This window comes from Mauremys reevesii, linkage group 26 (genome assembly GCF_016161935.1).
Source record: "Mauremys reevesii isolate NIE-2019 linkage group 26, ASM1616193v1, whole genome shotgun sequence".
In the NCBI taxonomy this organism is placed as follows: domain Eukaryota; kingdom Metazoa; phylum Chordata; order Testudines; family Geoemydidae; genus Mauremys; species Mauremys reevesii.
Genome location: NC_052648.1, coordinates 5,822,071 through 5,845,473, shown reverse-complemented (window position 1 = coordinate 5,845,473; position 23,403 = coordinate 5,822,071). Strand labels below are relative to the sequence as shown.

At 49.9% G+C, this 23,403-nt stretch overlaps 1 protein-coding gene across 1 annotated transcript; it reads left to right on the top strand.

The window, feature by feature from the left end:
* The first annotated feature begins 1,320 nt into the window (after positions 1-1,320).
* BSG (basigin (Ok blood group)) lies at positions 1,321-22,370 on the top strand. Its single transcript, XM_039516199.1, has 9 exons — positions 1,321-1,405; positions 10,952-11,332; positions 12,999-13,158; positions 15,816-15,904; positions 16,669-16,805; positions 17,006-17,279; positions 19,003-19,027; positions 19,801-19,872; positions 21,724-22,370. Exons 1-8 carry the CDS (start codon positions 1,321-1,323, stop codon positions 19,856-19,858), a joined length of 1,209 nt encoding a protein of 402 aa, XP_039372133.1. The 3' UTR covers positions 19,859-19,872; positions 21,724-22,370.
* The last annotated feature ends 1,033 nt before the right edge of the window (positions 22,371-23,403 follow it).

Here is a 23,403-nt window from a genome sequence, read left to right as displayed (position 1 = left end):
CTCCGGTTCTTCGGCGGCAGGGTGTCCTTCTGCTCCGGGACCCACTGTCAAAGTGCCCTGAAGACCTGCGGTGGGGGGTCCTTCCGCACCAGGACCCGCCGCCGATATGCCGGTCTTGGACCTATGTTTAGGGTTCCTATGGGTAGGGCACCTGGAGCTAGGGTTAGGGTTTCTAAGGGTAGGGCACTTGGAGCTAGGGTTAGGGTTCCTAAGGGTAGGGTACTTGGAGCTGGGGTTAGGGTTCCTGTGGGTAGGGCACTTGGAGCTAGGGTTAGGGTTCCTAAGGGTAGGCACTTGGAGCTAGGGTTACGGTTCCTATGGGTAGGGCACTTGGAGCTGGGGTTAGGGTTCCTATGGGAAGGGCACTTGGAGCTGGGGTTAGGGTTCCTGTGGGTAGGCACTTGGAGCTGGGGTTAGGGTTCCTGTGGGTAGGGCACTTGGAGCTAGGGTTAGGGTTCCTATGGGTACGGCACTTGGAGCTAGGGTTAGGGTTCCTAAGGGTAGGGCACTTGGAGCTAGGGTTAGGGTTCCTATGGGTAGGGTACTTGGAGCTGGGGTTAGGGTTCCTGTGGGTAGGCACTTGGAGCTAGGGTTAGGGTTCCTATGGGTAGGGCACTTGGAGCTGGGGTTAGGGTTCCTATGGGTAGGGCACGTGGAGCTGGGGTTAGGGTTCCTATGGGTAGGGCACTTGGAGCTGGGGTTAGGGTTCCTGTGGGTAGGGCACTTGGAGCTGGGGTTAGGGTTCCTATGGGTAGGGCACTTGGAGCTGGGGTTAGGGTTCCTATGGGTAGGGCACGTGGAGCTGGGGTTAGGGTTCCTATGGGAGGGCACTTGGAGCTGGGGTTAGGGTTCCTGTGGGTAGGGCACTTGGAGCTGGGGTTAGGGTTCCTATGGGTTAACCCCCTGCCCCCATTCCCTTTGCCCTTGCCTCCCCCCACCGCCCTTCTCCCACCCCAGCCTGCCTGGACCCCTCCCCCGTAGCAGTCCTTCCTCTCACCATTTGCATCGCACCTTCTCCCTTGTCCCAAGAGGCGCACGTGACTCTCCTCATTCAGCCCCGCCCTTCCCTGCTCCTTGAGGACACGGCCCTGACGGTCACATGTCCCCTCCCGGATTCCGTCCTTCCCTGCTGTCGAAGGTCAGTGGGCGGAGCGCGCCTGTGCGAGTGGGCGGGGCGTTTCCCCCTGCCCCCCTTCGGCGTTGTGATTGGCCGCCGGGGGCGTCCGGAGGGGCGTGGCTGGCTGCCGGGGTGTGAGGTGACTTGGCGCGCGCGCGGGGCGGCTCTTGGCGGGGCCGGTGGAGCAGCGAGCGCTGTCGGCGATGGGGGCGGCCGGGGCCACCACGGGGCTCGTGCTGGGGCTGCTGGGCGCGCTGCTGGGCGCCGGGAGAGGCGCCTCCGGGGCAGGTAGGAGCCGGGGGGGACTGGGACCCCGCGGGGGGAGGGACGCTGGGGCCCCCTGGGGGGAGCTTGTGGGGGGGCCCTGAAGCGGGAGGGGGGACTGAGACCCCGTGGGAGGGGAAGGGGCGACCTGTGGGGGACCCTGCGTTAGGGGAGGCGGCTGGGTCCCTATGGTGCGAGGCCCATGTGGGACCCCGCAGTGGAGGGGGGGACCCCACGGTGGGAGGGGAGACTGGGACCCCGCGTGGGGGAGGGGAGATCTGTGGGTGACCCCATAGTGGGAGCCTGTGTAGGACCCCGCAGCAGGAGCGGGGGCTCCACGGCGGGAGTGGAGAGGGGAGACTGGGACCCCCTGGTTGGAGCCCATGGCAGGCCGTGCAGTGGGAGGGGGCACCCCCTGTAGGGGGAGTTGAGACTGGGACCCCCTGGTTGGAGCCCATGGCAGGCCGTGCAGTGGGAGGGGGGACCCCCTGTAGGGGGAGTTGAGACTGGGACCCCCTGGTGGGAGGCTTGTGGGGGACCCTGCAGTGGGAGGGGAGGGGGGGAGACTGAGATCCAGAAGGGCAGGAGGGGGATCCAGGGGAAAGGGAGGCTTGTGGGGGCCCTTGCTGGAGGCGGTGGGGGAAGGAGACTTGTGGGGCAGTTGTGGGTGAGGAGGAGGCCAGGACTCTGATGAGGGGGGCCCCCACGGGTGAGGGGAGACTGGAACTCCTTTGTGGGGAGCTTTTGTGGGGGGTGGCAGGTATTGGGGGGGAGGCTGGGAACAGAATGACAGTGGTGAGGATCTCGGGTATGAGAGGCACACTAGCTTAAGGGCATCTCCCCACGCTTACTAAGATGAGGTGGAACTTCCTGAGCATGAATAGAGGAACCCTGAAGGAGTGGGAGCTTGTCTGGGGCACATGTGAACAGAGGGAGTCCCCCCTGGGGCATGGCACATATGATCCTTGGGTGAGGGACCTGGTATCTTGGGGGAGGAGAATGTGAGAGCTGCAGCTGGGACTGTTGTGTGTGTCTAGGGCATATCCCACTCGGGGCGGGGGGAGGCAGGTGATGTATATGGGACTCTTCCTTACTTTCACCCCAAGGCAGGATGTGCCCAAACACAGGGAAATCTGGGATGATTATCCTCCTTCCCTAGGGACTTGTACCACCATTTCCCATGATAAGAGGGTATGGGTGGGATTAGGGGTGTGGTGGAGACTGCTGTCCCAGGATGGCATCTGATCTGAGGGAGTGTTGGGAAGCAGGTGTTCATAGTCTCCCCAGGGTGAGCTCTCCACCTGCGGATGGTCCCCAGAGTAAGGCTGTCAAGGAAATGGTGGATAGGTTGACCATTCCACTCACCCCAGAAGTGCTGTGAGCTGCCATTTCTCAGCCTATCATCTCCCCTTGGGAGCATGAGTGTGCTTGCTGATGGAAACTCTCCCTTACAAGTTTAATCTGTAATTAGCATTTTCTGTTTGTAATGTGAAGCTGGTTTGATGCTCTCTCGTTTCTCTGTTGTGTTCATTTTGAAATAAAGCAAAAAATAGAGAGAAAACTAAGGTGGCTCCTTGTTGCCTGTCTAGTTACTGTCAGAGCATAAGTTCATCAACTCAAAAGGTTTTTCAGTAGTAACTGAACTTCAGACTTTAAAACCCTGTAAATGGGTACATGGGGCTTCACTTGGTAATCTGCTAATGGAGCAACAATTCTGCCATATATACCTCTTAGGTGTTTATAATATACCAGTATGGAATGCCTGTATGGTGGCCATGTTAAAGCTGTGCACTAGTGTGACGGTGGGCATGGCTAGAAATATGACTGTAAATGAGCCAGGCTTTGGCATTTCCTGCTGCTTTGTGACATTTCAGTTTCCCACCTCTTGTGCTGTTATCAAAGAAGTTTGCTGGATTTATTTACACAGAGCCACGGGTGTGCCTTATGCCATAGGAGGTTTTAGAGAACAAATAAGACCCAGGACTCTAATTCAGCCTAACACTGCACAGAATGATGGGAAGTGCTTTGTCCTTCAGGGATTGCAGGGTTGGCTTGCAGTTATGGTGGCTTGCCTGTTTCACACTTGTGTGGCTGTGGGATCTTTGGTCTGTGTGTGGTTTTTCTAAATCATAAATACATTTGGTACCTCATGAAAAATCAGAGGAGGCAAGTATATGGGGGAGAGAAATGCATGGATAGTAATAAAATGGCTTTGCTCTCTCACTGCCCCACAGCAAAACTGCATCTTGTTTACGCAGCAGGATTAAAGGCAGAAAATTGTATGTGTTCTCTTCTCCCCCCCCCCCCCATTCCATCCCCTAAGGCTTGTGACTGTCCAACAAATTAAACTAGAACAGCTGGTGTTCTGGGCTACATATGGGGTATTTGCATTCCTCCTTCCCCATGTTGTATGCATCTGTAGTGAGCTTGAATTCTTCTATAAAGGACTGACACTAACCCTACGCTTTAATACCTAGCACTGCTTTTCAGAATTAAGGTAGTCTGTGGCCTATATGTAGTATGTGACCGGCTAATGCTTGTGCTGTATGTAAAGGTCTGATTTCCCATGAGATGCTTCAGAAATCAGAGTTGAGACACTAACACCCTTCGGTTCCCCCAACCCACCCCTGGCAAAGCAGAAAGCTTTGGCTAGTGTATATCTTCTCTCCTGCAAATGAATTTGTCCTCTTTCAGGTGCTTCAAAGTACAATGGCCTGGCAAGCCACTGGCGCTTCTAGGCAAACTGTCAGTAGTCTGGAACTTTACCCGCTGGTCTTCTATAGTCACATGTCTGTCCCTTTGGTCAGTTTACATCCAATTTTCGATGCCAGTGTCGTTCTGTGATGTAATTTGTCAAGTATTGGTCTTGCTGTAAACTTGTTCTGTTGCTATTGGGCTTTGTTTGTGCAGCTGTTTTGGGTTTTTTGCTTAAATAGAGGGGTCTCTGTACAGACAACTTCTTTCCTTCCCTACTCGCTGTCACAACCTGATGCTGTAGCTAACATTTTTTAACCTCAAGAAGGCTTTGAGGGGGGTTCCTTAATAAACCAGTCAGTTCTGCAGTGCCCCCTTAACTATAGTGGGTTTCTGCAATAAGGATTTTCCTGAGCTTCGTGTTTCCAGCTCCTTCTTTCCCAAGGAATGAGACCATGGGCCACAGTGTCTCATGTCAGCTAGGGTGCCAGCGCTAGGCAAAGCCCTGAACAAAATACTTTAGTAGGATAATTCAGGCCCCTATTCAGGCAGCTCAGTAGCTTGTTGCTCTGAGAACTGTGTGGTGTGTCATATCGTTACATCCTGGCTTCTTTTATTAGGACTTTAAAGGTTACAGAGTGAGTCTGGCTCAAAACAGAATCTTTAAATGGAGCTCAGTAGCCTTCCATTTATGGCTTGATTCTGTTAATGGGACTGGGATGGAAAAAATCATTAAAACTTGAAAGCAGCAAATACAGAAATGTCTGACAGGCTGGTTTGCTGGTCTGTAGTGATGTGCGTAAGTGAGAGAAATGACTCAAAATGCTTAGGTCTAATTCACTGATTCTCACAAAAAAATGGTCAAACTCTCTTGACTGCCTTGAGGACATGGATTTAGCTGCTCTTACAAACTCCAGTAGCATATCTGGGCAAATGCTTACAAGTATGAAGAACTTTCCCTCTTTCCTTATTGAACAAAATTAAGCTCTAAACATTTTAAAGTATGTTAACTTTTTTTTTTTAAAAGTGTGGATACTGTACTGAGCCCCCTTGAGGAAGTCTGGCTTTCCAACCACGCTTTTTTATCTTTTCCCTCCTTTGTTGCTGTGTGAGACCCAAACAAATAGGGAAATAAAGGGCTATCAATACACCAAGTAAACAAAATGAGGGTGGAAGGGGAAGCAGATATTTTTCCTCTCTAATCCCTTAATCATGTGTAATGATAGTTTTAAAAGAAAACAGATTTAGACAAATGAGATTTTTGTATGTTAATAGTGACTCTCCTTGTAACTTTGCAGTGCCAAGAAATAATTTTTTGGCTATTCTTATTGGAAAGAACAATTGGTGGTCCCCTTCTAAAATCTGCTAATGCTAATCCCACACGGAGGTATCTTGTATGCATGCTTGGAACCAGCTGTTCTCTGCCAGATTCATGGGGAAGACTGAGCAATTCTGACTCCCGGAAGTTCTCTCACCTCTCACTTGGTTACTCATTGACACTCCCTGATGTTATATAAAACATTCCTCTTGGCTTTGGGGGCATGGAGGCTGTATCCAGAGCCTCCATCAGTAGCTGGAACGTTCACATTTCATTTCCTGGACTGTGGAACAAGCGTCAACCCTATAAGCAAAGGGGTCTTCAGTGCTGAAAAGACAATATTCTGTTCTGGGAGAGGAGGGGCTGCTAGGCTTAGCCAAAGGGGGATGGACAGTCAGATACATGTGCCAGAATGTTATAATGCAACAGCTCCTCCCTCAGCTCAGAGGGAGGGTCTGTTTTTAGATGAAGGTGACTTTCATGTAGATGATGTTATTTAGCATGTTGTGGGTTTTTTTCTGTGGGGCAGAGCAGAGTTTGAACAGGCTGTAAAATGGCAGAGTCTCATACACTCATGAGCTCTCAGTTGTCAGAGAATGTCCTGTCCTTTTGCTTGCTTGTTACCCCTCCTAGTCCAGGGCCAATGAAAACCAAGCAGTTAACGTTGCTATTCCAGTGAGTTGATGTTAGTTGTACCTGTATGTTCTACAACAGCAGGAACTCTCATCAGCGCCAGAGAATGCCATATGCTCTCTTGGTGGCTAGCTTATGTTCTAACTCATACAGTTTGTGCTCGGGGGGGGGAGGGGGAAGGTTGTTACTTCCATAAGCAATAGGGGCAATACTTGGGCACTGCAAGTACTGGAGGGTGTCACATGAGCAATGCAGACCTGCTGAGCTTCTAGCCCGTTTGAATTGTGAATGAGGGGCTCTGTAACTTAAAGACCCATAAACGTGGAGCAGCTTATTTTGTCAAGCACTCTGTAGTCAACTTGGCTGTGTAGCAGTAATCTTTATTTTAATGGCCTCCTTTAAACCAGGCCGTAGTTAAAATGGGACAAGCTCTCACAGGAATAGTCTTCGCTTCCTTGACTCTTCAAAATTAGGTAGTTAAGAATGTTTAATCACAGGATTGTGATTCAAAACCAAGCAGTCTTGCAAAATCAAGAGAGATTGCCAGCCACAACACACGAACGTACTTGCCCCTTGTGATCAGGTGAATAAAACTTTGCAAAGTTGTATAATTTGCTCTCTACTTATTTAATAGTAGAAGTGGATTCTCATTAGTTCCTCAGTGGTAGAAATATGCAAAGCTTGGTGTATGGAGAGAGTAAATATCCTCTGATGCCTTTGTTACATATGCATCTTGTGGAGTCCTTTTGTGTGTGTGTGTGGGGGGGAATTCCACTGTACCCACATTCAGGCATCAAAAATGTAGGAGCAGCAAAAATTATTACAATAAGTGCGTACAGAAATCATATTAGAAAGACCTCTCTCTTATATATAATATAATACATACATACACTCTCTTCCTCTCCCCACCTTCAGGAGTTTACTTAATTACGTAAAGGGTGAATTGCTTTCCTGTAGGGAGGCCTGGCAGTTGAGGTAGCTGGCAGTGCTACCATTAGGATGCCTGACAGCTGCACAGTCTGGAGTGACTGTACAGGATGCATATGTCACAAATAACCCTATTTTTTTGGTCAATCTTCCTGAAAACCCGCTGACTCAACACGGTCGTTTTAGCTGATGTCACTCAGTATTTCTTCACCGTCCAGAAATGACTTCTCTAGAAATAGGTTATTTCCTGCAAAGCAACTCTCAGACCTTGGCAGAGGTGGAGGGTTTTGGGGGGGGGGAGGAGGAGGGGCAGCAATATGTCTACACTACAGTGGCACTGCCATGGTGGTGCCGCTGTAGCACCACAGTATAGACACTTCCTATGTTGATGGAAGGGGTCTTTTCCATCTGTAGTTAATCTGCTTCAGCTACTTTGGTGGACGAATTCTTCCATTAACCTAGCTGTGTGTGTTAGGTCGATCTTACCACCACGCTCTGTGTGTGAAATTTTTCACAGCCCTGAGCAGTGTAGCCAGGTCGATCTAATGTTTTAATTTTAGACCAGGCCTGATGCAATACCTGCCTCTGAAGTGGAACAGTAGCTCCAAACAGTTAACTGATTGTCTGTAAGCCATTTTAAAGTCAAATAATCGGGAGTGGTGCAGTATCTGGCAGGTCTGCCTGCTGTGAGGCTATTGATTTACAGATCCATCAGTGCTGAGCCGTCTTTCCAGTTCTTGGAAAGGGTGAAATAGGTGAATCCTCTGGACTTTGCTACCTTGAGCGCAATAGAAACAAGTATGTTCAGGTTCCTACCCTCTAACTACTGGAGTCTATATAGCCTTGACTTATGTAACCTTACAAAGTTGAGCTTGCTTGTGCTGAGTAAAAATTACTTCATTCTCTGTATCTTGAGTTGTTAGCAAGTCAATTTTGTGCCTGGGCTGGTGAATTTGCATGACTACTTTATAAAGCTGCTATTAACTCTCACATTGTAACTGCCCTTTTTTTCTTAGCTGAACTATCTGAAACTATCCACAATAGGGTGACTAAGAGCAAGTTTGCGAGACTCTCTGAAGCAGAACAGATCAGCTAGCACCAAGAAGGCTGGCAGATGATGCAGTAATTGGAATGCTGAACAATACCACCCGGTCACAGTGACTGGGGTGAGAGCCGGGCTTTGGCCAATTCTAACCCATGGTCAACTGACTCTGGAGTATGTGAAGGCAAGGACAGAATTTGCACGTCTCTCACGTGGTGGACATGGGGACGTGTCTTTTTTTATAAAGCACGGAACTCTCTATACAAACACTTGTTTACTACATTCTAAATGACTCACTCGCCTGTGTTCTTCACCCTTAGTCTGGCTGGCTGGGGGCTACTGGTCACTTGTGGACACATGGGGCTAATTCACCCTGGTATAACTAGGTGCAACTACTACTAAGACTATGAGAGCAATATCTGCTTACACCAGGGCTGATTTTTAGCCCATGGTGTTACTGATTGGTTCTAGTTTTAAAGGGGCTTGTGTCCAGCTCTCTTCCCTGAAAAAGGTGTTTGCTATGATTCAGGATCCTTGTAGGGATAAAAAGTAGTGAGCAATGGGAATCCTTGGCTTTTGTCCCCACCCAAGACCCTTGAAAAGCTCACATTTAAAAAAACCTTCTTTTAAAGACCACATAGTGTGATAGGCACTTCCGAGATAGATTAATACGCAAACGATGGTCTGAATTCATAGGACTCACCCTTGTTCTAACCTTGGTCAAGTCATTCAGCCTTTCTGCCTCGCTTTTCCCAATTGTAACGTAGGGATTAGCTAGTTTGTAGAGTGTTTAGAAGACTTACAGTGCCATTAAGAATTTAATGTAAAATTCTGTTACTCATCTAACCTACAGATGTTTTTTTTTTTCATTTTGATCCAAACCCTTCAAACTGTGAATACCTGGAATAGCTTGATTAGTGACTGCTTTCCTGGTTATCAAAATAGAGAGTATCTTTTTAATGGCAAATTATGCTTGATGCATTCCCCTAGTTATTTGGGGCACTCGCCAGATCAGCTTAAAGGGGATGGGAGGGATTTCAGCTATGTTTGAATCAAACTCATGTGCCTACATATGGGTATCTCATGCCTTTGATCCATTTTCCTACCATATTTGTGACTTACCAAATCTGTGGTTAATCAGGGTTTGATCTCTTCTGCTGGTGCTGTGATCCTGCAGCCATCCTCACTTCCATAATAGTCATATCCTACAGGGCTGTGACTTCTTTGCAGGATCAGCTAGGAGAAGAATCTGGACCGTGATAAGAGAGATCCATATCACTGCACATATGCTGTAATAGTGAAAAGAAAATGTAAACAGACAGCTCAGATTAAGGCGTTTGTAGCCTTTCAAACTCAATGTAATTCACTAGCCCAGGTACAAAATTTTCTTGCCCATTCTACACCAAAAGGGCAATGTGATAACACATCTCACTTGCCTGTCTGAATAATCATTCTCCAAGTTAGAAGAATTTTGGAAGTTGCTTTATAAATAATTTTTGCTAGCTCTAGTGTGGAAGCTGGCAGTGGCACAACTAGGCTCAGTAAAAGAGAGAGTGACTCTCAAGTGATCACCTGAAATCATTTGAGTTTTTTCCCCTAATTGAAATGCTGCCACCCCCTGTATTAAAGCCATCCTTCTGTATAATAGGCTTGTGGCACACTGGGTCTAAACTCTGTAGCACGGCCACCTCACTTATGCTACATGCAGCAGCACATCAAAACTTCTGTGGCAGTTTCCAGAAAACTCCCAGAAACATGAGATGCCTTTGTATCTGAATTAAATGTGACGAAGATAATTCACCCAGTCCAGTGGATAGGTCACGGGACTGGAGGCAGGAGACCAGAGTCCTATTCCTAGCTGTGCTACTGAACTTGGCTAGTGATGTTCTCTCACTTCTCCCCCTCCCTTGCCCAAAAAACCTCTGAAACTCTGACATCTCTTTCCCCATCTGCAAAATGGGGGTGATAATGTGCCCCCCAACTTATGAATGAAAGGTGGCTGGAAGCTTTGGGAGGAGGGCTCTTGAAATCCAGGATGATGGTATTTTCGGTGCTGGGGAAGGGACTGCCTCTTTCTCTTTACCTCCTGCTTCTGGACTGGTACAGAGGAGGTCAAACGCTTAATTCCACTGTAACCTTCAATGCTACCCAACCAGTTCCTCCCAAAATATCCAATGCTGCATTTAACAGTGAGGGGTAAGCGCACAACTAACAGCAAAGTAATTAACCATGTTGTCATTAGGTTCCAGAGTCAGTGTCCCCGCCATCAAACTGGGATAGCTGTTGCTTCCCTCGTCTAGGTTCTCTGCATGCTTGGGCAGATAGCACTGCCTCGGTTGCTCTGTTCACACGTGGCGGACATCCTTCACAGCTGTAAGGCCTAAAAACTTAGCTTCTCTCTCTTAAAAATCAAAGCTTAAATTCTGTGGCTGAGGCGCATTCTGTTGCAAAAACTATATACCTGGGCCTTCCAGCTCAGCTTCCAAACTATTTAAGAACTCCAACACGCTTTCAGGTTTCTTTCTCTTCCACCCCTACTGCAACACTTATCTGCTCCGCACACACGTCGAGTGTTTTGCACAGGCAGTTGATTTTATTTGCCTCCTTGCTGTACATTAAGTTGACGGGCTTGTAGCATTGCTGTGCAGGGCAGATGGAGAGTGCTCACATTTGTACAAGAGTGCGTAGACAGTGGCTGTTGTGTTGCATGCGCCGCTCTGAGTAGTGTGTTTGAGCTCCCTGTTCAGTGCTGGTTGGGGACTCTGGTTCTGTAGTAGCCTGTAAAATGCAGACTAGCAGAGCTAGTGGAAAGCAGTATTTTGGGTCGCTATATGTAACAGTGTGGCTGGATATAGCACACATGAGGTGAGGGGGAGGTGTGCTTACCAGAAGCAATAACATGTTTCACCTTCTTAAAACAGCTAAAACCTGTGTGGCTGAATTCTCTCTTTGCACTAACGCTTTGCACTAATACCTCTCCAACTCATAGCTGGCTTTATAAAGTCACCACTGTCTCAAAAGAAACTGACCGAGGACAGTGTGGAATTGCACTGCGAGGCGATTGGCAATCCTATCCCTGAGATCCAATGGTGGTTTGAGGGAGATGAGTCAAACGAGACCTATACTCAGCTTTGGGATGGCGCACGGCAGGACCGTGTCAAAATCAACGCCACCTATAACCTGCACTCTACCAGCACCATCTACATCGCAAACCTCACGATCAACGACTCGGGCACATATGAGTGCCGGGCTAGCAACGACCCCGACCGCAACCACTTGTCGAAGAGCCCCAAAGTCAAGTGGATCCGTTCCCAGGCTAACGTTTTTGTCATCGAACGTGAGTGGCCGCACTGAGGCCTTGGCACTTGTTCAGACGCAGCGATGTCTTGAGTGTTTTGCCAGGCCTGTCCCCTGCACTTGTGTCCTGTGACTTCCTGAAAACTCTCCTCACCCTTCCGTCCTGGCTGTAGAACTGAGAGACTCCTATCCTCCTGTGATCCCCTTCACCATCCGTGATTTGATCCACAGTGGCCCTGCTCAAAAAGGGTTGTGACTTCCCAACCAAAACACCATCCTGTACCTTTCAGAGCCCAAAGAACTAGAATGTGCTGCTTGTCCTAAGATGCCTCGGTGTCCCAATGCTGACTCGCAGAATTCAGAGTCTTGATTCTGCTGGTAGACTCTGCTGTAACCACCACTGACAAACCAGCCCTTCCCTACAGTTCCTTCCAACTTCTGCTCCTGTGACCAGTCTTTCTTTACGCTTTCTTCCTTGCTAGCAGTATGAGCTGTGGGCATCAAATTCTTTGTTAGTTTCTGGTGATACAACCATTTTTGAAATGGCCGTATGTGTCTGTGTGTGACACTGATAATGTGACTGTAGTTATCTGTACTGTGGAAGTGACCAAACTTTCTCTCACTTAGAGTTAAAAGTCCAATTTTTGAGCAAGACGAGATCTTTTTCCTCTCGGTAGCTGAAACTTGGACTAATGCATGGAAATCAAATTTAATCTCACTACTTAAGATGGTATCTTGGCCCATGAAATCATTGGAATTAAATGGTTGTAGCATTTGCGGTGTATGTTCTAGCTAGTGCAAATGTTCTAGATAATGCAAAGAAATCCAGTGGAAGACAATACTGCTGGAGTAGACCTTAAGTTTTTTTTAACCATCCTAAGTGTTTTTCAGCCCTGTGTGAAATGTTCCTTCACAGAGGGGTGGGGTGGGATAGGAGAGTAGAAGACCTCATGTTTTATATTGACTGCTTAATAGTTTCTGTTGATTGAACTGTTTTCCCAGAGACTCTTTCCTCCCCCTATGAATAGAATGTTTCCTCTAGTGATCACTTAGCTGCATGAAAACAGGTTAGATCAACTTTCTTGTCAGACTTTGGACAGTCAGGACCTGATTCTCCTATTAAACTGGTGTAAATCCACCCAAGTCAGTGAAGCTACACTGATTTCAGATGTGCAGGCTGGATTCCAGTCTCTCAGACTTGCATTGTGGCCCTCTGTTCAATCACCAGGTGAAATTAAATCTGTTAAACCCTGACAGATTCAGGTATGAAAAAATGGAGTGAATGATAACACTGCTTAAAGGGTTTTCCCCTTGTAATTGCTCAAATATGCAATGGAAAACAAAGTGCTTTGATGGGCACTTAGCTGTGATGGAATATAAAACACAACCACTCCTGAGAGCGCAGGAGGCTCCGAACCGTCTAGAGACGGTTTGGAGAATGATTCTGCCTTGCTCTGCTAAGGGATGTGCGGAGAACATAGTTGCTTTTTGCCAGATGTGCTCAAAACTTGGTTGTCTGACTCCTCCTGCTCCTCCCTTGCTGATACCATTTATCAGTTTCTTATAAGTTGCGAGGGTAAGTGAAAAGCTGCAGTGGAGACGGTGAGTGATGTAGATGTTCTTTGTTTTAAAGGTCTTAAGGCAGGTGAAACAGCTGCTGAAATATATAAATGCCACATGTTAACTTAGGTTTGTTATGAATACAGATCCCGTTGTAGAAACCTCCCCAAATATGACTTCTGGCATGGATGTTGTGATTTCCTGTAACATTTCCGATCCTCAATCTCCGATCATGGGCCATATGTGGAAGAAAGGAGACAAGATCTTGACATCCGATAAGGAAACATCTGACTATACCACCTACAAGTAGGTGTCGGAGGGCGTTGGGGGGGGTTGGGGGGGGATATTATTCTTGCTCTGGTCTGTCCCAAGAAAAGTTCTGTTTAAGGCAGCTGATACTTCAGGTCAGCCAGACCCAATGGCAATGTTGTGGCGCTAACTATGAACATGGGGCAGGTACTTCAAAGAAGGATCCAAACTTGGGGACAATAACAGCATTGGGCTATCAGGACTAAGACCCATTGAGGCTCAGGACCTTCTTGTTTGCAGAAAACTTGACCGTACTCATGCTACCAAGAAGCCTGCCTTCTAAAGCACTGAGCAGGGAAATTGACTTCCTTTCTCCAACCCCATTACACCCACAGTCCCTGCCAGCGTGCCCCAGAGGGGAAATTCCTTCCCACTTCTAAACTATAGCAGTGCAAGATGTAACGTGGCCTCAGGCTATTTACATATCTGGCCTCTGCACTCTATCCCTCCTGAACATGCAGTGGGATGGACTGTCTGGTGATAAAACACGCTGAAGTTCATGCAACAATTCAAAGGATCACTGCTGGATTTCCTAGACTGAAGTGGCAATCGTGCGTGCAGTCGGGGGGTGCTCAGATACAGCCCTGGAGTCCTAAAACTTATCCTGAAGGCCAGGAAATCCTCTGCAGGACTGGGAAAGTTCGGGGGGGATTTTAGTGCTCCAGCATCGTATAGAGGTGCTGTGTGTGTCAGGGGGCCTGAGACGAGGAACCTGGGTTCTGGTCCCAACTTGGTAACTGTCAGATCTCTCTCACACCAATGGAGAGACTGGGACTTGCCCAGTAGGAATAATACATTGAGCCCCTTGGTGAAAGGCATATTTAGAAGTCTGTGTTCTAGTGTCCTAAATTCCTTCTGGCTTGTCTGCTGTGTTGACTTTGGGCAGAAATTCATCAGCAAGGTTCCTTGTGATAAGCTTTGGGAAATGGCTTTGATGAAAATCAAGTGTTCGAAGGCACTCAGATAAACCAAGCCAGCATTCCCACTCTCTGGACAGGAAGTGAACTGTCCCGCTCCTGCAGAGGGCCACATGTGGTGCAGGAGACTCCAGGATGTGTTTTGTTTGTCTGCACTTGAGTCGGGAAAGATTTTCCTGCGCAGTCCTCCTCTGGTAGCTTCCAGGGTCCTGTCCACTGTCCCCAGAGAGCGGCCCTGCTAGTTACAACGGTCACTGCCCAAGCCTTTCTAGTCCCAAGCTATGGCTGAGCGGGAACTGGAATACCAGCCCCATTGTACAGGGGCAACGAGCTTTCCAGTCTCATTACCATCAGCCCCTGCTGGCATTGGCCCAGCCAGCCGGAGCGGCATCATGTCCTTTTGTATGGCAGAGCTGACGTGCCTCTCTCCCCATAGCAACAGGGAGCTGAACAAGGATTAAAGTATTTCTAACCCAGCCTCCCTCGCGTGACCTCAATTCCTTAGCTCGAGTGGCTTTTGGAAGGGGGAAAGCTCCGAGCGCAGCAGAACTAACAAAACCGCCCATTGTGTCTGTGCAATAACAGCACTAAAACTCAGCCCCCCGCATTGGGGATCACCACGCTGCAGAATTGAGCATTTGTTGTGAGGCAGCTTTAATCCATCAAATCCTGCCGCTGCAAACTCCCCAAGACACACACGGCAGGTTCTGGATTCGGGCGGGATTATTCTGCCCTAATCTGATTTTCTTACTTTTGAAAGCCGCTGCATAGCCCCATGTGCAGCCCTTGCTTGGTGGGCATTTCTGAACGGGAGCTGAGCAGCCACTCCCCCAGTAACTTTCTTTTAAACCCATCCTGCTGCCGCTTTAGCTGTCTGATTTGCAGAGCGGTCACGGGATTGATGTCTCACGTGAGAGGTGGGACAGTGTATCTGGAGTCTTGCAAACTCGGTTATTAAATTTTTTTTTGGTTGCACGTCTTGTGATAGCTTTGCTCCGCTGGGTTCATTTTAAGTTAGCCTCTGAGGCCTTTGTTGCCTGAAAGAAAGAGGAGCATGTTGGAGATAGTTTACGCTGAATACAACCTCACTTCTGGTGCTTCAGAACCTTGGTTTTGCTGACTAGTTTTGTCCTGTTGTTCACAGCTCCACATTAACTGCAGAGTAAAGAAAATGCAGTGTCATTGCCTAGGATGTCTACACTGCAATTAGACACCCCAGGCCAAGCCAGCTGACTCAGGCTTGCATGGCTAAGGGGCTAGGACCACCTCGCAGTGTTCTAGACCCTGGACTCCAACGCAAGCCCGAATGTCTACACCATAATCAGAGCCCCTCAGCCTGAGCCCGATGAGTCTGAGTCAGCTGGCACGGGCCAGCCACAAGTGTCTAATGGCAGGGTAGGCATACCCTCGGTGGGTGACAGGGCCAGAGATAGGAAGGAGTGAAAGGTGGATGGTGGGTTTACAGGTTCATCTGTCTGGGTAGGACCTTAAAACTAAGCAATCTGGCCTGTGTGGACAATGCTGTGAGTTGACAGACTCCAATTCAAGTGCCTAAGCGGAAAAGTCAGCCCATTTCTCTTGCCCATAGGTGAAAGCGCAGCCCTGCTTTCTACAGCCTGGAATTGGCTGTTTCTTTCCAGCCTCTGAGCTAATGACGGGATGGTCTCCCTGCTCCCGGTAGTGTGACAGACCATGACGTCCCCTAATCTCCCTGCTCATGTCCCTTTCTTCTTACAGAATAGGGGAGGTGAATGGAGACAGCTCAGGGGTGTACGAGTGTATCTTTGAAACGGACCCCCCAGTGAGTAGGACTGTGTACGTGACAGGTAACTATCTTAGTATCTCCTCTCAGGTCTGGGGGGTGGACAGATGTGCTCCCTCAGCTCTGGCAATTTACAGCTGCTTCTGGTAGTAAATGGGGAAGGAATGGGATAGATTCCTACTAGGCAGCTTCTTCTAGCATTAGTATCAAGTGGCTTATAAACAGAACAGTTTGGCTGCCTGGGGAAGCAGACCCAAAGATGCATCAACCCTCTGCCTTCCTGAACAAAGGGAATGATCCCCATGGACATATGGGCAGGGGGTGAAGATAACTAATAGCTGATCAGGTGGTCTTGAGCCATGAATCTCTCATCGCCTGCTTGGGAAGCTCCTCAAATGCTCGGCCTTCTGAGAGAAGGGATGGGAGCCAGAGGCCTGTTTCTTGGGCTGACATACAAGCCTATGGCTACCTTGCCCATGGCGCTGGCTAGCTGGCCTACAGCCAGGGGCGGCTCTAGCAATTTCGCCGCCCCAAGCACGGTGGCACGCCGCGGGGGGTGCTCTGGCGGTCGCCGGTCCCGCGGCTCCGGTGGACCTCCTGCAGACGTGCCTGCGGAGGGTCTGCTGGTCCCGCGGCTTCGGTGGAGCATCCGCAGGCACGCCTGCAGGAGGTCCACCGGAGCCGTGCGACCGGCAGAGCGCCCCCCCGCGGCATGCTGCCCCAAGCACGCGCTTGGCGTGCTGGGGCCTGGAGCCGGACCTGCCTACAGCATTCACAGCCCAATCAGGCTGGCTAAGTCCCTCTTGTCTGAGCTGCCTTTCTCTGCAGTTACACCACATGTGACGGCCTACAAGAAATCCGAGCATGGGAACGAGGGGGACACCGGCGTTCTGATCTGCAAGTGTAACTCTTATCCTCCTGTCAGTCAGTGGACCTGGTACAGGATCAAAAATGATGTGAATGAGGTGAGCATTTTGGGGGGACCTCTCTTCCCGGAGGAGTGCTAGGGAGGGTGGCAGCTTATCCCTCACCTGGAGCTGTAACCCTGAGGTAGGCAGTTCTGAAGGTGCCTCAGTGAGCGAGGCAGGTCTGTGTGGGGTGGAGTTGCTAGTGGTCCAGTCACAAGAGGCTGCTCTGATCATTCGCTTCCTTCCCCCACTTCCAGGCCATCGCCAATGGCACAGAGAGGTTCATCATCAAGTCCAGCGGGAACAAGACAGAGCTGCGCATTGCCAACCTGGACATCGAGAAGGACCCAGGCGAGTACATCTGCAACGCCACCAACGAGTTGGGCACCAGCGGCGCTGTCGTGGGCCTGCGGGTTCGTAGCCGCCTGGCAGCGCTCTGGCCCTTCCTGGGCATTGTGGCTGAGGTGCTGATTCTCGTCACCATCATTTTCATCTATGAGAAAAGGAGAAAGCCGGATGAGGTCCTTGATGGTAAGGTGCACCTGGAGTTTCGGGGTCACGTCTAACCCAGGAACTCTGCAGCGTATGGGTGTAACAGTTCTGGGTAGAGTGGGGATGAAAGTATCTTGATTTCAGAGGGGTTTCCCTGCTTGCAGAGATGCTGCCGGAGGGGTTTCTGATCAGATGTTAAAGGGGAAAACCACTCTGCTCAGTGCCTCCTGCCCCAGCCAGGGATAGATACAGCCTCTGATTGGACCTGTGTTGGCTAAACTCATCCCTGATCATAGCCAGAAATCTGAGATCCTCCATCTCCTCCTAACACAGTGATGTCACGTTGGTAGTAGCCAATCACATTGCAGAGAAGAATTACTCAGCAAGTTGTAGTGTGGGTCATCGGATCGGAAACCCTTGAGCAGACATTACCAAGAACTTCTGAAAGGGGGATTATAGATTCCTAAAACTAGCTGCAGACCAGTCAGTTCTGCCTCTGTAAAAAGATGCCTCAAACTCTGGCCCTCTGAAGGGAATTGCAAGAAGCTTATCCGGAGCCCGGAAGGTTATGTGGTGGGTGGGTTTCTGGGATGGCTGAGAACATGGCTGTGACCAATGTCCCTGCTGGCATTATCTTTCCGCTCTCTTCCCTCCTCTGCTGCTGGGTGGGACCTCACATGGTAAGTGGAAGAGACAGCTCCAGCTGTCCCTCTGCATCAGTCCTCTCACCAGCTGCATATAATCTTCAGAGTGCCCCATTGCAGTTCCCTGGGCCTTACCACTGGGCGGCACGTGGGGGAAGTGTGGGCCATGGAAACGATGGCACACAGCCCTCTCCTGTTAGAGGGTGGCAGATGCCAATGAACTGGTGAAAGGTCTGAGCGAGTCAGGTGACACCAGAGATGTCTTTCCCTAGTTACAGTGCTGTTGATATAGCCAGCGCACAGTATTTGGCAGAATGTGTATAGGACGGGGGCACAGTACCTCTGATGCTCCCCCCTACTTCCCTGAAAGTCTCCTGTTTAATTTAATGCAATCTTCGCTTGCTGTCAGGGTCTGGGTGCGTTAGTGCTTGGGCTCTGGGACATTCAGCTGGATCAACGGGGCTGCAGTATTTGAAGCAGGAAATGTGTAATTGTGGCTCTGTTGCTGACTTTGGCAAGTCACTCCCGCCCTGTGCCAAAGAGGAATTCTACTTCTTGGGAGTGACTGAGGCTTGATTTTTATGCCAAGCACACTGAAGCTGTAAAGGCTGCTTACGCTCCAGCTTTGACTCTTAGTAAACAGCTGCCCAGCCATTGCTTCGTGGATCCCCAGCAGTGTGGCCTTCAGATCCACCTCAGTTAATGTGGTACAAGAACTCCTCCGGGTTGGGGGTGAAGTTTAGTTCTCCTTGGCAGCTATTGGTCCTCAGGGATCCCAGAAAGGGGGATCCCTGGGACAGCCAAGCCCACTGCTTGCCAAAAAACAGGTGACAACCTAGGAACAATACAGCTCTTGCTGCTTCTGGCCTTAAATTCACATCCCTAGACCCTGCTGAATTGACAGCTATATTGCCTGTAGGGAGGCTCAGGATGGGATGGCATCTTAACTGTAATCTCCGCCAATATGCAGCAGCCTATATAGAAAGGCCTGTTCAGAATGCTGGCTCTTAAGGTTCGGGGACCAGTGGCTGGGTGGGGTGTACAGGACATGATGTTTGGCTAAAGTCTGCATCCTGACCTTTCTTTTTCCTTCTTACCATGCGATCCTGGGCCTGAAGATGATGATGGAGGATCTGCACCACTGTGAGTACCAGCTCTCTCGTTATATGACATGGCACAGATGCAGTGATGTGCTTTGCATACTTGTGGGCATGAACAAACTGGCCAGTGTCCTAGTGCAGTGGATCTCAACCAGGGGTACACGTACCCCAGGCGGTTAGCAGAGGTCATCAGCTTATCTAGCTCTTTGCCTAGTTTTACAACAGGCTACATAAAAAGCATTAGCAAAGTCAGGACAAACTAAAATTTCATGACTTGTTCATACTGTTCTGTACACTGAAATGCAAGTACAGTATTTATATCCCAATGGATTTCTTTTATAATTATATGGAAGAAGTGAGAGTCAGCCATGGTTCAGTACTAGCAGGCTGGGACACTTTTTTGTATGTTTTGTCTGATTTTGTAAGCACGTCGTTTTTAAGTGAGGTGGAACTTGGGGTACGCAAGACAAATCAGCCTCCTGAAAGGGGTTTAGTAGTGTTGAAAGCCACTGCCCTAGTGAGCCAACCGGCTACCAGAAATGCCTTCCCAGCTGCTTGTCATCAGTGTGGTCTTTGTTCATGGTGTTCAGTTGGGAACAGTGACTTAGCAGACTTCTTTCGTGTTCAGATGGCTCATAACTGTATCTCGCTGGGTACTGGATGCCTGTCTTTACATCTGTCCACTTTAGAGCCGTGCTCCATCAGTGAGGAGGGAGTTGGCTCCTTAGCTCTCTACGTAGCCAGGCAGTTTCTTCTTCGTTGTGCTAGGAAGTCCTGGCTCTCCTCTCACTGCCTTCTCTCTCCCCCTTTTCCTAGGAAAAGCAATCCCCCAAACCACAAGGACAAGAACGTCCGCCAGAGAAATGCTAACTAGGAGCGGGCGGCCAGGTGAGACATCTCAGCAACAACCTCAGCTGTCTGCACTTTGCAGAACATGGTGTAGTTTGCTCTCCCTTGCCTCTGCCCCCCGGGGTTCCCCACCGCCAGCTGAACTCCTCTTGCTGGACGCATAGGCAGCTCCAGCCCTGGGTGATGGATTGTGGTGTCTGGCGTCACCCATTGGGAGCTAGTGGATGCAGATGGGCAGCAGGAAATGGGCGGGAGGAAATGGGAAACAGCAGGTACTTACGGCTTTGCAGGGGTCCATGTGCTGCTGATTTGGAGCCATTGTATCAAAGGGACACTGGCTCAAAACAAACAAACAAACAAAAAACCCTTGCCCTTCATGTGAATAGCCCAAATCATTGACACTGGGGACCGGCTCCTCACTTAAGCTTCCTTTGCCCAACTGCAGGGCCTCAGGCACTGGTGCGCCTCCGCCTTTCCTGTTCTCTGCCTCTGACGTCATAGTCTAGTCTCTGGGCTATAATACGTGGGTCTCATTTCAGTGGTTGGGTTTAGTGTGCAGGGGCTGGGTGGTGGTGGTGGCCTGTGATGCACAGGCAGTCAAACTAGGTGATCTGGTGGTCCCTTCTGGCCTTAAACGGACACTTAACAGTCGCTAGTTGTAACAACGCCTGTGCTAGGCATGGTGGCAGAGTAACGCAGTCACTGCCCCAAGGAAGCTAAGTAGACAAAAGGTGGGAGAAAGGATGATCCTCTCCATCTTGGAGAGGGAGCGAAGACTTAGGCCTTGTCTACACTACGTTGCCAACAAAAGGCGTATACACTACAAAGCTACTTTTGGCCGCATGGGACTGCTGGGCTGCTTTGACATTCCTCAGCACCAACAGCTCAGAGCTGCTCAGGATGCTGCTCCTGGCAGCTGAGGAGGCTGTGGGAGAACTCAGAGGGAATCTCAGAACCGCAGGCAGGCAGGGCGAGAGACTGCTGTGCCAAGCAGAGCCGGTGGCTCGGGTGTGTGGGCTCGTCACTCTCCCTCTGCCTCAGCATAGGACAGTCAGCCTACTGTCTCCCCTGCCATGCCATTCTCCTCTACCTTCCCCCCCCCCGCACTTCAGTTGAAAAAGCAGCTGACAATTTACTAGGATGCCCCTGGAACCATGGGATTGAGAAACCTGCATCATGGGACGCTGTCCCTGCTCCATGAGGTGTTGCAAACCCTTCCCAGAGCGCCCTGTGGCCAGTGGCGCAGTGGGATCGCTACCACAGTGCACTGCTCTCTGTGTCTTTGCGAGAGCTGTTCGTGTGGATGCGCTCTGCCGACACAAGGAGTTAGTGTGGACCTGCAACGGCAATTTTAATTAAAGCGACATGACTTTTGCCAACGAAACCTCGTAGCGTAGACAAGGCCTTAGGGTGTGTCTGCGCCACAGCTTGGGGGGTGCTTCCCAGTGCAGGTGAGCCAACATGCGAGCCCATCTTGAGCTCGCACACGGGCAGCAGCTCAGACTAGCCACCTCAGTGTGTAGAACCAGGGGATTGTATTCAGTTGATTAGCCTGTGCCGCTGCGGCCACGCTGTTTCTAGCCTGCTGCCTCGAGCACAGCTAGTGAGTGGTTGTTTACCCACACTGGGAAGCAGCCTCCCCACTGCTGTGTGGACAGATCCTATGTGATTTGCCTGACAGCACGCATACACAGACACAACTGGGAGTTGAGCCTTGATCTCCTGAGTCCCAGTCCGATGCCTTCACCACTAGGCCATCTTCCCTCCGGCTGTACCATTTAAACCGCTGTACTGCCTATGAGTGCAGCGCCCCCCTAGCTGTCTGAAATAAAACTGTCTGGGTTGGGGACTTCCCAGCAATGGCTAACTGGCTTCTCTCTCTCCTGTCAGGTGGTGCGTAGCTGAGAAGATCACTTGGATGTTTTGTTTTGCAAAGTAGCATCAAGAATATCCTAGGGCGTCCTTGCAATTCAGTTACTTCACTTTTTAAAGAAACAAACTTCAGTTGTAGCTTCTAAAATATACACTTTTTTAAAATGCGCGGTGGGAGGGTTTTTCTACCTGTAAACTTTAGCCCCTCTGTTACTGGTAGTCTTTGGTCACTGGCTGTCTTTTTGTCCTATATCTCAGTGTTGGTGCAGGGAGGGCGAGGTGGGAGCGTGACCTGTGTGGTGTCTTGCTGGCTTTATGCAGTGTGTAAAGTTAATCGGGACGGGGGGGGGGGGGAGGAGGTGTGCGGGGGGGTGTTGGAGTGTGTCTGCAGACACTGCGCTTCCAGGAGTCAAAGTGCCTCTGCCCCGCTTCCTTGATTTCTGGTCGGAGGCCCTGCAGGGAGCTAAAGAGAGAACTGACGTCTCCATGTAGGCAAGCGTGAACCTTGGACGCAGCCCACATGCCGTGTCCTCCCAGGAGCCCTGTCATCCTGCCCTGTTTTGTGCATGTCAGGGAGAAACTGTTTCCATGACCTTTCAGAGGAGACCTGATCTGACCCAAAGGGGTGGGAAGCCTGTTATGCACCGGCTAGAAGAGATACTTTACAGAGCTAGGACTGGGTGGTGTATGTGCTCCCACTCAGGAGCACCTCTCTGTGGCACCAAGGGGGGTGTCTGGCTCCGTCCCTTGGAGTGGGTGGGAAATCCTCTGATATCTGCAGGAACCCCCCAGCCTTTCCCTTCCCGCAATTGATCAATGCCATAGCTACTCTCACGGGCTTCCTGCCCCATTGTCTCTCTCAGCAGGCCTGCGTTATTTACCCTCTTAAACAACAAAGACAACTTAGGGGGTAGCTTTTAAAGCTGGCAACTGAGCAAATGTGACTAGTTAACTTATTTCACACTGTTTTGTTAGTCTCTTTTTAAATGTCCTACACTGGGGGTGGGGTGGGGGTGGGGCTGAGTCTTGGAGTGATTGCTGGGCTGCAGGGCTCATGTTCAGATCTGCCGGGGAGCAGATTAACTGCATGTTTCCTTGTGCTCGAGCCATCTCAGTGTTTCTCTGTGACTAGGCGCCTGCGAGCGAACGAATGCGCCACGCAGTCTGTATTCATCACCCGTGTTGTTGGGTTAGCATTGAAATATTCCATCTGTTAACAAAACTTCACAAATAAAGATGATTCCTTTTTCTGTTCCCGCTTGTGTGAATTCTGATTCCTGCTTTCAGCTCCCAGTAGGCCAGCAGTGATCACGGCAGGACAAATCTGTTCTGCAGTGTTATGCCACCTTCAGCATCAGTCACGGGCACCTCTCAAGAGATCGCTGCGGTTTGGAGACACAGGGTCAGACCTTGACTTCTGGCTGGTTGGACTTGAATCCCCAAATGCTTATGGCTTGCACTGTATAATCATCCCTAGCTCTTCCAGAGCGCTTTTCATCAGTACATCTCAAAGCACTTTGCCAAGGAAAGTAAATATCCCCCATTTTATAGATGGGGAAACCGAGGCACGTACTGACGAGGAGCGACTTTCCCAAGCTCACCCCATGGGCTAATAGCGGAGCTGGGAATAGACCCTCGGTCTCTTGAGTGCTGCTCCTGGGATCCCCTCTGCCACAGGCCCATGCAAGGTGAAGTGTT